The 17859-nt window shown below is 34.6% G+C and overlaps 2 protein-coding genes across 2 annotated transcripts; one reads left to right on the forward strand and one right to left on the reverse strand.

Moving 5' to 3' along the window:
• The first annotated feature begins 728 nt into the window (after positions 1–728).
• LOC108914097 (splicing factor 3A subunit 1) lies at positions 729–13641 on the forward strand. Its single transcript, XM_018719806.1, has 13 exons — positions 729–819; positions 1278–1442; positions 2000–2174; positions 2233–2392; positions 3920–4073; positions 4134–4330; positions 4386–4584; positions 4643–5046; positions 6624–6743; positions 7296–7446; positions 9494–9672; positions 11618–11791; positions 13422–13641. The coding sequence occupies exons 1-13, from the start codon at positions 729–731 to the stop codon at positions 13521–13523; spliced, it is 2271 nt and encodes a 756-aa protein (XP_018575322.1). The 3' UTR covers positions 13524–13641.
• A 1960-nt stretch (positions 13642–15601) lies between these two features.
• Positions 15602–17598, reverse strand: LOC108914100 (tRNA-dihydrouridine(20a/20b) synthase [NAD(P)+]-like). Its single transcript, XM_018719811.1, has 2 exons — positions 17058–17598; positions 15602–16997 (listed from the first exon to the last, which is right to left on the reverse strand). The coding sequence occupies exons 1-2, from the start codon at positions 17490–17492 to the stop codon at positions 16266–16268; spliced, it is 1167 nt and encodes a 388-aa protein (XP_018575327.1). The 5' UTR covers positions 17493–17598; the 3' UTR covers positions 15602–16265.
• Positions 17599–17859: the final 261 nt, after the last annotated feature.

Below are 17859 nucleotides of genomic sequence, written 5' to 3' on the forward strand. Positions count from 1 at the left end.
TATCATGTATTAAAAAACTTGCTGAATGTGAATATATTTGAAAATTTCCATGAACATCAATTTGATCATTTGCTTAACATTTAATAGAACTTGTAAGGGCTGAATGTGAAAAGTATATCGATGTACGAATAAATCATGAAGTCAAAAATTATTTAATTCGGTAAAATCTACGAAAAGACAAATATTAAATAAATTAATATTATTTAGAGGATAATAAATATATTTAAATTATTTTGTAGTTTTATTTAGTGACGCTAAAATATACTATTTTCTGAATTACAAACTTAAAATTGAATATTTGTCATAAGATGCAATATAATGTTTAATTTTAATAAAAATATTACTTAATCCGGATCTGCTTAAAGATGCGCACGATCACATTGCCTTCCACACTCCACTTCCCCGGATTTTGCATTCACTGGTACCCGTGCATTGGAATTAGATACGGCCAGTCTAGGTGGTCTGTGGTTTTGCGCTGTCGACAAGTAGTGGTTCAGTGTTCAGTGGTTAGTGGTTCATTCATTAAATTTTTTTAATAAACCTACGTTGTGTTGCATATATTTAACAATAAATTTTCTTAGATATTCTGTGTACTACATGTATTGTAATTTATAATTGTGCAAATGTAAATGTAGTGCAAGAACATGTTCTAACAGTGATCTCGTCGCAAGAACTACTGATTTATACTTCTCTGTTCTAAATATTGCAGATCAAATATAATCTACAAAATGCCAGTTTTAGAAGCAACAAATACAAATGATGATACGGGTCCGATAAATCCGTTAGTGGGCATAATTTACCCTCCACCGGAGGTGAGGAGTATCCTTTTGAGCGTAATAGAAGTAAAAATGTTAATTTTTTCCTGCACCAATTCCTCAATGAAATTACTGCAAAATATGTTTTATCATCCACAATATTCAGGAAGGTCAATAAATAAACCAAAATATTGTACAAAGTGTAAAAAATAAATGACCTAAGTGACCCTATACAGGAGATACATTTACTCGTATTTAGTGCCATGTACTTACATCGTATGTTTCCTATCCTAGCAAAATCAACCGTAAATACTTCATGGATGCAATTATACACATCCTCTTTTATTTCATGGATACTGTTGCTCATGTTTTCATCGCACACATTTTAGGTCTTGACATGGTATATCATCTAAAAAGTGACACATTTATCGTTCATATAATTGTATTTTGTAGTGAAGTCGATACAAAATTCATTTAATGAAAGTTAAAAGTAAAATATATTTTCCTGATGAGAAAATTTAGATATTGTTGACAAGACTGCTAGCTTTGTTGCAAGAAATGGACCTGAATTTGAGGCTCGTATTAGGCAAAATGAACTGGGCAATCCAAAATTTAATTTTCTTAATACTGGTGATCCCTATCATTCGTACTATCAACATAAAGTTAAAGATTTTAGAGAAGGAAAAGGTAAGTGATTTGTAGCAAGCACATTCTGTTAGAGTTAGTATAAGTATGCAACAATTTTTAATTAATACGATTCCTAGCTGTATCAAATTTAGTTAACTGCAAATTTTGAACTCACCTTCAAACTAGGAGCAGATTAATCTCTTTATGGAAAAGTAAAAAAATGCAAAAAATTGTTGAGATGTAATTGTAGTTATTTTTTGTAAATACCACTTTACTTTAAAAAAGATATTCTTGTTGCATGTCGTTAGTGTACTATTCCAGAGAAAAACGGGTAAAATTTTTTTCCTGCAGTCATCAGTTGCAGTTTACAGTTTTAAATGACAGTTTTGATACAGTATGAATGTAGTATATAATTTATATTTCCATTTATTATTTATTTCTTTTAAAATAAAATGATGATACCTAGCCAAATTTGAATATTTGGTCTGTTGTGACTTTGAGTATCTTGATAATAAAATAACGAGAGCGATTTGTAAACAAAAAAACTGATATAATTTAGATTTTTACGTTTTTTGTCAATATTTTATATTATTCATATAACAATATTAATGTTTTAGGTCAAGAACCTTCTACAGGTCTCAATCAAGCTATATCAAAATTATCAGTTACTCCAGCAGCTCAACAGAAGCAACAAGAAATTTTGAAACAAGTGGAGCAACCTTTTGTGCCCAAAGAGCCTCCACCTGAGTTCGAATTCATTGCGGACCCACCATCAATTTCTGCACTTGATCTGTATGGATGTTAAAATTATTTGTGTTGTAAAATAACTATACATTTAATTACATTTTAGGGATATTGTGAAATTAACGGCACAGTTTGTCGCTAGAAATGGTAGAGCATTTTTAACTCAGTTAATGAATCGTGAGCAACGTAATTTCCAGTTTGACTTTTTAAGACCCCAGCATTCCTTGTTTCAGTACTTCACCAAACTTTTAGAGCAGTATACAAAGGTAAGTTTTTCTCGTTTCGTACATGGATTCGCATATGAGGTGTCTATCCTGTATATTTCTTCTGTAGTACGGTTTTTTTTCTTGTATTAACTAAAGTTATTTCTATCTATTTTACATTATTTTTAATTTTACTCTTACATAGTTTTCTATTTGCGTTATGAAACAATGTAAATATTAGTCCAATATACAAAAGATTATTAGAAAGTAACCCATCACCAAAGGTCAATACATTCAATATTTTCTGACCTATTTTTTTTACATTTGGTGATTCACAGAGGATATTGATGCTGTACTGATATTCAGTCATGATTCAATTTTGATTAAATTATTTTGAAAATGGATTTTTACAGCATTTTGATAACATCCTGTGGAGTACTCCAACATTATTAGCCAAACAGCTAAGCAATAATCAGCCTGAGATGTTCTTAAAATACCATTTTTTTTATCCAACTTATCTGTATTATTGAGGAAGAAACGCATTCTTATATCTGTGCAAGATTTTATTGACTGAAAAATATTGTACGTACAGAACTAAGTTATCTTAAACTTGCACAAAAAGTAAAACTGAAGATTGAAATAACAAGACCTAATTTTCAGTGTTGATTTCACTTGATCAGATAACTGCTTGACATCGACGAACCATACTTAAAATTAGACTACAAGTTAGATCTTGGTCAATGTTTTCCCAGAGGTCCTGTAACCTTTGTCCAAGCTGTTGTTTGGACAAAAATAAACTCTGCTCTTAATATAACGAATGTGTACTATAGGAATCAGGTCAGGGTTTCTGGCTGGCCATTGCAATGTAAGAATGTTAATGTTGGTGAGATATAATTCCACAATTTGTGCAATATGTGGTATAGCATTATCGTCCATGAAAATGTGCAAAAGACATTACATGAGGTTCTAAAAATGTTTGTATTGTAAGAATCTGATGTGCTCTCGCATGGTATCATCCCCAACTCAATACGAGCCTCCATATAAAAGAGCCGCTTCTAAACAGAACATTTGGAACCTGACCTTCAGTACATGCGCATATATCTATCACTGCTATATAAACAAAATCCATATTCATCTCGTCACTGAACATAAGTTAGCCAAATCAACATCTAACCAGTAATGTTTTTCAGCAATTGTTAATCTAGGTCTGTAATACTCTGCATATAATTGTGGGCCTATTGCTTGCTATTTTGAATCTTGCAATGTATGCATAGAAAACTAAAATTTTTACGTACAATATATAAAAAGAGGACAAATCAGGCTACATTGTGATTATGTGGATTTGCCGATGATGTTACTATGCATCGCAAGGTTTATCAAAATTCTGTTAACAATTTGTTTTCTAAATAATGCCCGGTATTAATCAAATTGCATCATAAGTGAAAATGCAAAAGTATAGCATCAAAATTTCCTGCAAATCTAGTGATAAAAGAAAGATAATCGTAATCGGATAAATGGGTCAGAAAATATTAAATATAAAACTGGTGAAGCATTATTTTCTTCTCCCGATTTATTACATTCATTTTAAAGGTCCTTATTCCACCTAAAAGCATGCAACAACGTTTGCGAGACGAGGCAAAGAGTGCCATATCTGTCCTCGAACAAGTGAAATATCGAGCAGAGTGGCAGAAGTATCAAGAAGCTCAAAAAGCGAAGGAAGAAGAGATTTTAGAGAGGGAAAGAGGTACCGATTTCAGAATTTGTAAAGATATTTATGTATTATGTGTATGTATTTTGTTTGCAGTTGCTTACGCCCAAATCGATTGGCATGATTTCGTAGTAGTAGAAACGGTAGATTATCAACCGTTTGAAATTGGCAATTTTCCGCCACCAACAACACCCGAAGAAGTCGGCGCTAGGATTCTTATCCAAGAACGAATCGAAGAAGGAGAAGACATCGAGATGCAGTTAGAAAGCGATGATGAGGAAACTAATGCAGCTGTAAGTATTTTTAATAACTTAATGATTAAAATTTATTGTCGAATAAAATTTTTAGGATGAAGGTTTAAGTACAATGCAGGATAAAACAAATAATCGTAAAGGCCGTGACGATAATCGCATCCAAGATATGGAAGAAGAGAGCTCTGAAGAAGAAAACGATATTTTAGAAAAAACACCCTTGACGTCTAACATACAGCCACCTCTGCCTCCTATCCCCGATAAAGTGCTCGTTAAAAAATATGATCCTAAGCAAGGTTAAATATATGTATATATTTATAAGTGGTCACAAATAAATAAATTTTTTTTTTGCAGCTGTTAAAGTCACCAGGCCTACTGTAGGTGACGATTATCTCGTTTCACCAATCACTGGTGAGAAGATCCCCGCAAGTAAGGTTCAGGAGCACATGCGGATCGGATTACTTGATCCGAGATGGGTCGAACAAAGAGATAAGCAAGTCATGGACAAAATGAACCAAGAGACTGTGTATGCCGCGGGTTCAGCGATCGACGCCTCCTTGAAGTTACTCGCCGAAAGACGTACGGATATATTCGGTGTCGGCGATGAAGAAACGGCTATCGGTAAGAAGATAGGCGAAGAAGATGTGAGAAAAGATGAGAAAGTTACTTGGGACGGCCATACCAGCAGTGTCGAGGCTGCTACTAGAGCGGCACGTGCAAATATTACATTGGAAGAACAAATCCATCAAATTCATAAGGTTAGCATTATTGACACACAAATACTATTGGAATCTATTAAATATAGGAAATGTAAGTTTGGTTAAATTGAGGAAAAATTGCAAATTTCGCTCTTATCGATGATCCAAAACAAAGTTCGTGTATCTCGTGATTTTGGAGATTTAAAATAAACTAGAAAGGTAGGCGACTTGACCTTTCTATCAAGCCTTCGGCCCTCAAATGCGACCCGCCTGCATTTCGAACCCCGGACCTTCGGCTTCGCAGTCACGAGTTTACAAAATGAACTACATCGATGTAACGCTAGGTGAAGCCTGTATGGGCTATTTGAAACATTGCGTCTCCGCGAATGTAAACAGAAAATTGAAAATGTTCAATCAAGTTTTATCACCAAAGTAGCATCTCTGAAAGATTGAAACTGGTGCCTAACGGCAAAATAACAACTCACCGTGGCTTGATCGACCGGGAAAATGCGTCAAATGACAAAATTTATTTTGATATCTTCACTGACCGTCTCCCTCTCCGTCTAAATATCGGATATACTTTGGGTATCTCTCGAACATCGAAAAGTCATTTTTCGGCGACGGCTCTGTTTAAAGTGGAAAAAATTTCACTTAGAAGACACGACACATCACTTTCAGAATACGACGTTGGAATAAAGGAAGGTCCGAGGGGCCTTCTGGTGATTTGGGGGGTGGGACATTAGTCACCCTCCAAGTGCTTTTCGTTAATACTAAAGCACTGGTTCAAGCATTTTTTCCACTGTATGAAACACCTTTTGTACTCCTCTTTTCCGATGCCTTGCGGTGCCGCCTTCGATTTTCTCTTCACCTTTAGAATGTGTGCAAAACGTTTCCCTTTCGGCTCCCTTTTCATTCAGGGAAACAAAAAAAAAATCACAAGGTGCCAGATCAGGTGAGTAGGGTGGGTGAGGAGGTGGCATCTTGCGATTTACAACAAAAAAAAACACGCACAGGGATGGCTGTGTGAGCTGGAACATTAGCCAACAGGATTTTGTTTAAAATAAAAATAGTAACTGCCTTCTTAGAGAAAAAAGAAACCATCACAATTTTAAGGTTATATTAAATTTATGATAGCGATCAAAAGTATTCATAGGGGAAAAGGGATTACCAATCCTGATCATATAATCTGACACGATCCGGAAACAAGAAAACAACTATGAACATGATTTTGGGATCATAACATGTTTAGATCCGAAAACGGCATCCGAAAGAAAGTAGCTAATGTCATGGTAGAAGAACCAGTCCGCATTCTGCCACAAATCGGGCTATTTCAACCGAACGTGCAACCGCCTAACAACACTCAGGTACTGCTCAGGAATTTACTCTGATTGAACAATGCCATAAACTTCAGAAAAACATAACATTGTCTTCACGACCGATTTGACTTGCCGAACCTTTTTCAGGCGGGAGGAGTTCATGGCCTGCCACTGCTTTGACTGTTGCTTTGTCTCACAATCGTACCCATAACACCACGATTCTTCCCCGGTGATGATTTCATCAAAAAAGTTTTTATTTAATGTGTTTACTTGTAATATTTACAAAAAAATATATATGTAAATTAATTTATATAACTTTAGGTCAAAGGTTTACTACCGGATGAGGAGAAAGAAAAGATTGGTCCTAAAAATGTTGGAGCGAAGGGAAGTAAAATTAATATTCAGAACATTATTACTTCAAAACCTCAAAATAATCCACAAGTGAGTATATATCAATTTTTATTTAATTTTTCCTAGTCATCTTAATTTTTTTTTAAAGGACTAGATATTTGTATTCTTAAAATTTTGAAAGATCCAATTGCTGTTCAATGTTCAACAATTTTGAAACTAACATGTTATATTTAAAAAAATTTAATAATGTATATTAAAAATACAAAAATTAAAATTGTGGGGATCAGAAAACATTTAAAAATTATGGGATCTACTTGAACGTAGATGCAATGGTTTGTCATTGTTCATTGTAAACGAATCATTAATTTTGGTGACTCTAAAATTTAGGGATTTTTAGTTGACAGTACCACTCCTGCAATGTTGGTTGTCTAAGCTCACGCGGTCATGTAGCTTGTAAACATTTATGAAGGCTCTGTAGTTCAATGTACACCATATGTTGGGCCACTCTGTGTTTCATATTTAAAAATATGTGTTTTTGATCCCTGCAACCATTCATTTTTATATTACTAGTAATAGCATCTATTAATTTTTGTCACATTTCGACCATTCGCTATAATTTAATTAAAAAAAAAACGCTTATAGCAAAACAAAACTTCAGTGTCTGTAATGCAAACTCAGGGAGGACCAACTATAGCTTTGCAAGTTCCACCTCAGCCTATGATGGCACCACAGCCTCCTATCATGATGATGCCAGCTCCTCCAATGCCTCCTATGAGACCACCCCCGCTAATGAGTAAGTAATATTTACTTTTTCTTTTTGCATTCCGATATATTAATTGCTGCAGGTGGTTTTCTCTCCTACACCGATCTCGAAAAAGGGGCATTTTGCATACACTAAGGCTTTCCTCGTGAGCCGTGCAGCGGCAAGACCTTCCTTAATCCGTTTAGTATATTTTGAAGGCGATTTCTTAACGTCTTGCGAATGAAATTTCACTTTTCTGGGGGTTCCGCTGTCAAATAACACAAATTTTCGCTGTGGGAGAGAGACAGAACCCGACGGGAACTCCCACCGATGGACGTTTTGAGGGTCAATTTCAAATGCTACATGCTTTTTTCCAAGGATCCATCGAGGGTTTACACAACTTCTACGCGCGAGAACGCCGAAATTTGCTTTTTAAAAAGGTCTGCACCTTGCATCTCTCTCGCGGAACCCCAACATTTTCGTAAAGCCCGGATTATTTCGCCCAAAACGCAATTTTCGCGGCGTCATATTTTTCTTTATGGATACTGCCGGCATCTGCACTTTGTTCCGAGAGGGAGACAAAAATTTTCTTTTTGCATACGAGCAGCTCCCGCAACTCGGCGACGTCCCCTTTCCGCTACCGGGACACTTTTCTGATGCCACGTCGCAACATTCTCTCTCTTCTATATCGCTCTCAACTTTTATTAGGTCAAATGTGACAAAATATAAGACAACATTAAGAATATTTTGATACAAACTGTCACCGCGGTAGAAACGTCAGAATTGTCAAATTCTCCACTGCGCCAGGCAATTATTTGATGTTTTATACCGTTCCGAGTCCTTAGCAGATGATTTTACGGCAGAAAAATGAAATTTTTAACTTTGCGAAAATGTTTGTTTACTTCGGCTATGAACAGGAATGCAAATACTGATACGGACAAACTGTCTAGAGGCAATAATGGCTCAGTGCTAAAAGTGGCGAATTGCAACTTAGAGGTCGACGGTTTGCATCTCGCTCAGGATCTCTATTATTTTTTTTACTTATTGCCGTATTTTACCTTCATTATGGAGTTTTCTTTTAAAATCTTTCTATAAAAAGAAAATATAATTTTTCCATTAGGTTTTTATACACAGGGTGTCTAAAAAATAAAAATATTACGTTGAACTTCGAACAGTCCATGAAGTTACGATGTTGATGACTTTTATATACACGATGTTCTAAAAAATGTTACAATTACTGCATCAGCGGAGCTTGCCGACCTTTCTAGTTATTAATTAACACGCGATACAAGTATAAAATTAGTAGTAATATTCAGTTACAAAGCAGCATTTTCAATACTAAATTTATTATAATAGAGAAATAGTCAATTTGAAGGAAATGTATGCCGCTAATGTCTTAAATTAAGCAACAAATACATGGAGGCCTCAGAGGTACGTAGCACTTAATGCCCGGAAAACATAATTATACACATTGTGCCCTTTTATTCCGACAGAGAGAAATAAACTTAACTAATGACATTGTGGGAAACACCTACTCTCGGCATTATATGGCTTGACTGGCATTGAATTATGCTTCCAATATCTATTAAATATCAATCATTCATCAAGAGAGTCAAGTTATTAGTTCTCATCAGTATCAAATTGTCCCCATTTATCCCCAAATTACCCCTCTTTTGTCCCCATTTGCTCCTTTTCACCCTCAAACTGTCTCTCATTTGTCCTCTTTTCTTCATACAGTGTAGGAAAGTACCGATGGTCTATCAGAAGTTATGTGAGAGCGATAAAGTAAGCCATAGAAATCCAGTGATAGACTAGGATGGCTATAATGAAGGCGTCTAATAGTCAACGCCCATTTCGCCCTTCCACAAATAAAAAGTGGATCTTATTTGTGGAAGGGCGAAACGGGCAGTGACTATGAGAGGCCTTCATCATAGCCATCCTTCTCTATCGCATGGATTTCTATGGCTTACTTTATCGCTCTCACGTAACTTCAGATAGACCATCGGTACTTTCCTACCCTGTATATTAACCACATTTAATCACCTTTTATCGTCACGAATAGGGTTTGATCAGTGAAGTTTTTAATTTTCAAATCTAGTGGCAGCGCCTCCTCCGATGGCCAGTTTTGTGACTCCAATGCCCCCACAAATGGGACAGCCACTAAACATGCCGGTAAAACACCCCTCAGAAGGAGCGTCTGAAGATGAACCGAGCAACAAGAAAATGAGAAATGAAGATTCACTTGTACCGGAAGAAGTATTTTTGACTCGTAATCCGGTAAACTTAACCTAATACTATTGTTACAAATATAGATGAAATATACCACAAAAAAAAAGAAGTTCACCACTCGTAAAAGTTTTAGGTGAGCTTAGATTGTCAACATCCAGGTGGCATTACAGGCGATTTAATAACATGTGACACTAGCCGAGGCAAGTTTTTGTTGGAGTTGCTCTGCTCTTTTTGACTCGAATATTATATCGTCCATCTGTTGAACGTTGAGAACGATGGGTAGCGCAGATTTATTCAAGGCGAGAGTTGATGTCAATCGTTGGCCAGAGTGGAACTTAACGGGATGTGGGTTGGATATAGACTGTGTGGTAAAGGCCCCTTAGTAGCCTTTTTCTAACTTCACCGACCTTAATGCCTCCTGGATGTCACAACCAGACTCACCTAAGAATATGAGAAAAAGCGAGTGTTAGGAAAATTTCCTTGTTTTATACAGGACCTAAGGCCGTATCATAATTTAAAGAGATCGTTCTTTGAATAATTTTAAACCTTCAACGAAGAGTCTAGACTCGAGTCACTGATTTTTCAGATACAAGGTGTTGAATTTTAAGAGAATGAATATATTTATTGGGATGTTGAATAAGTTCTTACTGTTTTTCGTGAAAATTAATGCTTTGTTTAAAAAAATTAGTAAAAAAACATGTCACTGTCACATGTGATTGTCTGTCGCCAGTCACTACTTTTTTCCATCTTTCTGGCAGTATTTTAATTCCACGTCGGAAAAACGACACATCTTTTGAGGCACTCCAAGAGTTGATTCATTTTTTGGCATCTTCATAAGAAATGGAAAACAAGTGATAATCGGAAGGATCAATATCTGGTTATTATCTGATTTAAACATTTCCAAGTAGGTTTTCACTTCACAAAGTCACTTTGTCATGTATACTAGCCGTTTTCCTTCAATACTCTGCTCAAATGCATCAATTGTAGGCAATGGATATTCAGCTTTGTCGATGATGTTGATACATGACCGATACGATGCAAAAAACCTTTCCTTTTCTGCCATTGAAGCAGCTATTAGACGTACTCTTGGCAAGAACTTGTACAGCATCCAATGTCCTTGTTTTTGAATCATTCTTAATGCTTTCAACCGGTTCAAAACTGTTGTGTGATCAACTCCTAATGATTCTGCAAGTTCAGCTAGCGTCTGCCATGAGTCTTCATGAAGCAATGCCTCCAATTATTCGTCTTCAAACTGTTTCAGTGCGCCAAAGTGTTCTTTATCTTCAACATCAAAATCGTTATTTTCGAAGCGTCTAAACCAATCTTTGCATGTTATTTGCGACAGACCATGGCCGCTGTAAGTGTCAATATGAATCCTGTATGCTTCCCTGCAGATTTCTTTTGAATAAAATAGCGCATTAACATTCACTACAAATACTCTTTCTTCAGCACAAAATTCGACATATTTAATGAAAAAAAAAAAGTAGTTTACACACTTCGGTGAGATGACATGCACTGAATTTCAAGCTTACTGACACCCGTTGCACACATGCCGGAACCGGTTAACCGGATCTGGCTACTCGGCAGCCAGGTGTACAGTCTTATGGCAGCTTTCACATGTGACGGAAGGAGCTATCCAGTGAACCGGCTGCCGGGTTGTAGCTGGTCGCCACCACTGCCTGTTTTTTTATTGTGACGAAGTCACCGTTTGCAGTAGCCAAGCCACATAATTGCAATGCATCTACGATCCCTCTCTTGACGTGATAAAAATGCAACTGACTGATATCGGTCAAACCAGTTTGAAAATTAAATGACGTGTAAAAGAAATAGCCTGTCCGGCAAGTGTGAAACGACGCTTATAATACTTCTTGTACGTTACCATCTTAAACTACAGTTCTGGTAACGCCATCTGTTGGAAAACAATGAGCACTTATTCAACGTACCTACATTTAGTTACTCCTGACAAAATTTACAATACATATATATTTTATAGAATCCAGTGCCAATCAAAGTGACTGTACCGGTTATGCCAGAAAAATCGGAATGGAAATTGACCGGTCAACTATTAAGTTTCACGTTGCCTTTGGCTGAAACCGTTGGAAATCTGAAAATGAAATTGCAAGAAGAAACTAACATGCCTCCGGCAAAGCAGAAGCTATTTTTTGATGTAAGTATGTCATTTATTAGGACTGTGAATTAATTTTGAGGGATTTTTTTGTAAGTGCAACAATGCTTTTTCCCATCGTTTTGGCAGCGTACGATTCCGTGTCGAAAGAACAACAAATTTTTTGATGTTATCCACCAATGAATTCAATTTTTCTTATCTTCATAAGATTGGAAACGTTGCTTAGCCAAGATGTGTTCCATGGATCGGAATAAGTAGTAATCCGATGGAGCAATATCTGGTGAATATGGCGGGTGGGGTAAAACAACTCATTTCAGTGTTTCTAAGTATTTTTTGACTTTGTGAGCAATGTTCCCTCTAATTTTTTTACTGACTGCATGGTACAAAAGTATTTGGAAGCAAAAATGTTCAAAACGTATGTAAAAGTGTGCAAGTGGGGGGGTCCTGCGCCTGTGTTTGAAGTCAGAAGAATTTTTTTTTAATAAATACTCTTGAAAATTACATTTTAAAGCATTTTAATAACATACAAACAAGAAAGGATTTTTCCATCGTTAATTTTTTTATAAAGTGAAATTTAAAACAAGCTCATTGTGCGCAGAATACAAAAATGGCTGCTCAACTTTAGAAAAACTAGTGCACCCGCGCACCCCCGTAGCTTAGAGGGAACTTTGTTCATGAGCAACATGTGGTCGAGCGTTCTTTTGTTGAAAAAATACTTTATCGCGACTTTCCACGAATCGCAGACCAAATATAGAGAATGAGCTTTCTACGCTTAGGATTATCCATTGTGTATCCATTTTTCATCGCCATTGACGATACGATGCAAAAATCCTTTTCTTTATTTTGCCATCGAAACAATTGTTTACACGTGAAAAATTTCCTTTCAACATCTCTCGGCTTCAATTTGTATAGCACTCAATTTCCTTGCTTTTGAGTCATACCGAGTGCATTTATATGTTTGAAAACTGTTGTGTGATCAGCATTCAACGATTCAGCAAGTTCATCTTGTATTTGACAAGAGTCTTGATCAAGTAATGCTTCTATTTGCTCATCTTCGAAGTTTTTCTATTGACCAGTGCGTTCTTTGCCAACTGAATCAAAATCACTACTTCTAAAACGTCGAAACCAATAGTCGCACGCTTTTAAAGATGGAGTATGTTCACCGCAAGTTTTCAACAGCACTCGATGACTTTCCGCAACAATGAATTAAGCAAGAAAAGTAAAATTTCCTGCAAATGCTGTTTTGTTGGTTTCGTAAATCCACATCTTCGGAGCTGAGAAAACATATGTTGTTTATACTTCAGCAAAATGACATAATAAAAATTAAAAAGTAAAGCCTAATGACAGAGCTTTGACATGAATATAGTTACAGAAGTGTCCGATGTGATATGTTAATTATTTTTACTTATTGGTTTAAATATAAATTGAAAAATTAGAATATTCCCAATGTCGCCCTTTTTGAAGCTCGTCGGCACTCTTGAGTGCCGCATCCTAGCTACGTGTGTGGAAACCATGGAAACGAACTCGACCGTTCAGATTTGTTGTTCTGTGTTGGGGATATTCCAACATGGTATAGCATAAATTACGCCATCTATTGTAAATCCCTCAAAATTAATTCAGTCGTAGTAGTTTATATATAAAGATATTGAATTTATTATATATTTATTTTTAGGGCATGTTCTTTAAGGATTCAAACACATTGGCTTACTACAATATTACTCCAGGCACCATGATACAATTGCAAATTAAGGAAAGAGGTGGAAGAAAGAAATAAATTTCGTTAATCCATTCACGTAGTGTGAACTAATAACACAATATAAAAGGAAGTCGATATATAAATCGTTTTTAATGTTTATTGCAGAAATTTAAATAAAGTGTATGTGTAAAAAATATTTATTTTTATAATTTTCAGGTCTAAAGTTACATTATTTTAAATATATGCGAAGCAGCACAGTTTTTCGTGACGAATACAATTTTTTTAAATATACAGGATGTAGTTAAAAAGTTATTAACAATAAATCCAATTTTTCTATTCTTTATTATCCGAAGAGTTACAAATGTTTCACACGATTTTTGTACTATTGGTTTTAAGAAGGCTATAGCAAATGAGCAACCAGCAATACATTTTTATAGATTTTATTACACTGTCTAAATATGAATTAATGCACAAATAACAGATTTTCCTCCATTCTAATGCAGATTTTCTATAAAATGGTCTTAGTTTGAACCTCAAATTACTTATTGGTGTAAAGAAATTTATAATTTACAATGCCACTTGTTCAAAAGCGACAAATTTCAAATTTCTTTACAACCAAGAGATCATGCCAGAAAATTGGAATTTTGTGAATAGATCAACGCTAATAGTCAACTAGTTCCAATGATGCTTTTTACTGACGAAGCTGATACATAATTTGCATGGATCATCATTTTTAGATGAGTTTTTAACGGAAACGGCTGCTCCTAGAAACTTCAATAAGGTGTACATTTCTTAAATACAAAACATGGGTGAAAATGTTTTTCTATTCCAAAATGACATACACCATGGCACAAAAAGTTGAAGGGATTTAAAAGGATCCTAATGGTCGCTTGTGGCGCCCTCTGGGAGATACAACCAATCGTCCATAAAATTTGAATTTCCCGTCCCAAGAAACCTCGGCATACAAAATTTCATGAATTTAACTCAAAAGTAGTTATTAAAGAAAATGTAATAAATATTTTTTAATTTGACATCCTGTATATCCTAAACGAAGCGTTTCCCGACCTAAGTTCATAGGAAATTTTTTGCTTAAAATTGAACGTAGAATAACATACTGATGTATGTACATCTCCTCCTGAAAACCCTGTATAAAATTAATAAAGTTTAAAAAAATAAAGTTCCGTTATTTTCTGAGTATACAGGGTATCCCGAAATTCATGCAACACAATTTGGTCACAGATTCTTAAGACAAATTTAGGGGACTCGTATTTTTTATTTTTGCCATGTGGCCCCCTCTTTCGGAATTACAGCCCCCTGAAGTCCACCCCTAAGAATATTTTTTTTTATATATTTCAGAACCCTGTTATACGAGAATCACTAAATTTGGTACACAGGGGTTTTATGACATGTGGAATCTGATGGTGCTACGTTTTTTGGCGGGGAACCCCCTTAAGACTATTTTTCGTGAGCCCCCTTGTCTTTGGAGCCAAAAAATTTGGTCACATTTAAATTTCTTAAAAATTGTCAGTCCACTAGAATGCCATTAAATTTATTAACTTTTTGTCTCTTTATACTTTTTTCGTAAAACGCAATGTTTTCGAGAAAAATCTGAAAATGTGATCGAATGCATATCGTGATCCGGCATTTTCCTCAAAAACATTGCATTTTACGAAACAAATATTAAGAGACAAAAAAGTTTCTAAATTCAATGGCTTTCTAGCTAATAATTTTTAAAAAAATCAAATTTGCGACCAAATTTTTCTGGTTCCAAAGACACGGGGGCCAACGAAAAAGTGTCTAAAGGTGGTTTCTCGCCAAAAAGCGTAACACTGTGGGATTCCACGTCACAAAAACCCTGTGTATCAAATTTAGTGATTCTCGTGCATGGTTTTTGAGATATAAAAGACTTCTTAGAGGCAGATTTCAGGGGGCTGTAACTCCGAAAGAGGGGGCCAGTTGGCAAAAACAAAAAATACAGGCTTCTTAAATTTGTCTTAAGAATCTATAACGAAATTTTGTTGATTTTTTTTTTCTTTGGGGTATCATAAGAAACATAGTGTACAAAAACAATAATTTTAAAGAATTAAAAAAACAAAATTAGATTAGAATTGTTCCTTTGAACTTTATTTAACATCAATGAATGTACACAAGTAATATATTACCCTTAAATAAGTCTAAAACCATTATTTATAAGATGTTGCCACAAAGAAAGACTAAGGTGATTCCAGAAAAGATCGCAATGTTAGTAAGTCCAACATAGAAAAAAATGTTCTGTGTTAGTCGCAATTTCAGAGAAAAAGAGTGATACAAATTACATTTTATCAAAGCTTTTTTAAGGAGCAGGAAACAATGGTATGGTGGAAAAAATCAACAGTTCATTTTTGATAGTTTTCAATTAATACCTTACAATTTTTGAGAAACATGGAAAGCTAATTTGAATGGTAAACGAATGACAAAAATACATTCCATATAAAAAAAAAATACAACTTTTATCAATCTCAAAAATTAATGAGTATTTTTTTTCTACCCCAATCTACTTAAATGTTTTGTTTTTAAATTCAACTCTTAATAACTGGGTTACAGGTTTGCACCATTTTTTGTTTAATTTAAATAATCAATATATAACAATATTTTCTATCTCGCATAGTTTTCAAAATAACTTCATATGCTATCGCATTTGGTCCACTCTATACAATCTCTTAGGATATCCATCTCGAATGTGGGAGGTTTTCTTCTACGTATTACATTTCAAAAATTAAAGAAATTAAAATAACATTTTTTATTTAAATATATAACAAATTAAGTGGTAAATAAATGCCATTAGTCATTTTCTAAAAATAAATTTGACCAATCACATTCACTGTTTTTCTCCACAGGACTAATTTTGTTTTTGAAATATTTTCCATCGTCTTCACAGTCGTAGAGAATAGCTTCGTTAGTTTCCTGAAAACTTTCTAGTGATTTTAAATTTCGATATACTTCTTCTCTATCAAAAAAATCTAAATCTAAAACTACATTTTTATAAAATTGCATTGGCTCATACAATTGTGGTCGTATATCGAAATAATCCCTTATAAATTCTAAAACATCACTAAATGATTTTAAATTATTAAAAATACGTTTCTCCTTCCTTGGCAAAACTTTTTCCAACATAAAAACTAAATGGTGATGAAAGCATTGGAATGTCAAATTGTAAGGTTTTTCTTCGACCACACATTTTGGATCTTTTAATTCATTTTCGTACCTTGCTAGATTTAAAGTACTATTGTAGCAGATATTTAACCAGTTTTGTATACAACTCACAGAAGTTGTAGTTGAACCACTGAACAACATTGGATTTGTTAGTAAACCATTAGCTACCATAAAACCATCACAATTTGTTTCGGTTTGTAGTAAAACACAGTCTTCCAACGACGTCAATCCACCGTTTGCTATTATTGGAATGTTACAATTTTCTTTAATTAACTTTAAAATGTTTTTATTTATTTCTCCTGTAAATTGGTTTGACGTTCTAGCATGTACACTAAGGAAACTAACACCACATAACTCCAACTGTTTGCAAAAATTAATCGTTTCATCAACATCATTTAAAATTCTCATTTTAACACTTACAGTGAATGGTTTCGATATCCTATTACGGCATTGCCTAACTATATCATAAACAAGCTCAGGTTTTTTTAACATAGCACAACCTAATTCTAATTCTTTTGCCCATTTTTGAGGGCAACCACAATTTAAATCCACTCCATTACAATATGGTGAAGAAAGGTGTGCTGCACCTACAAATTCATACACAGAATTTGCAGCAAACTGAGTTATTAATGGAGTATCTAGTAAATTTGTAGTCAACTCGTTTCTTCTTGCCTTTTCACTTAGACAAAAAGAATCCGCTAATATCATAGGTGTAAAAGTTAAATCACAGTCGTATAATTTAACCAAGTTTCTAAACTGCAATTTGCTATATCGAACCATTGGAGCACATACTTTAACCATTTTTTGTTTTTCAAATAAATCCAAAACATTCATATTCTTGTTTTCTTGCAACATTTTGCTGTACTTTAAACTTTATACGTGAACCCATAAAATAGGTATAACACTACCGAAAACTGTAAATCATTTTTGAATAATATAATGTAAGGTAAATAAAAATATAATTTTAAAGATGTCTTTTATTTAATGGTTATGTTATTTGGTTATTTTTGGTTATTAAGAGATTAGAAAAAGCTATCTATGCCACAGATATACTAAAATGGATTTAACTTAAATACTGACTGGAGTGACTGAGATCACTAGCTGCTTTCGTGTACGGTTTGATGTACTCTAAACAGTCGAAACTGTTGCAGAAGAGCAGAACAATTCTCATACAGGGGCGGAACGTGAGAGCGATAAAGAAAATCATAGAAATCCGTGCGAT

The sequence above is a fragment of the Anoplophora glabripennis genome, unplaced genomic scaffold (assembly GCF_000390285.2).
Source record: "Anoplophora glabripennis isolate ALB-LARVAE unplaced genomic scaffold, Agla_2.0 scaffold704, whole genome shotgun sequence".
Taxonomy (NCBI): Eukaryota; Metazoa; Arthropoda; class Insecta; order Coleoptera; family Cerambycidae; genus Anoplophora; species Anoplophora glabripennis.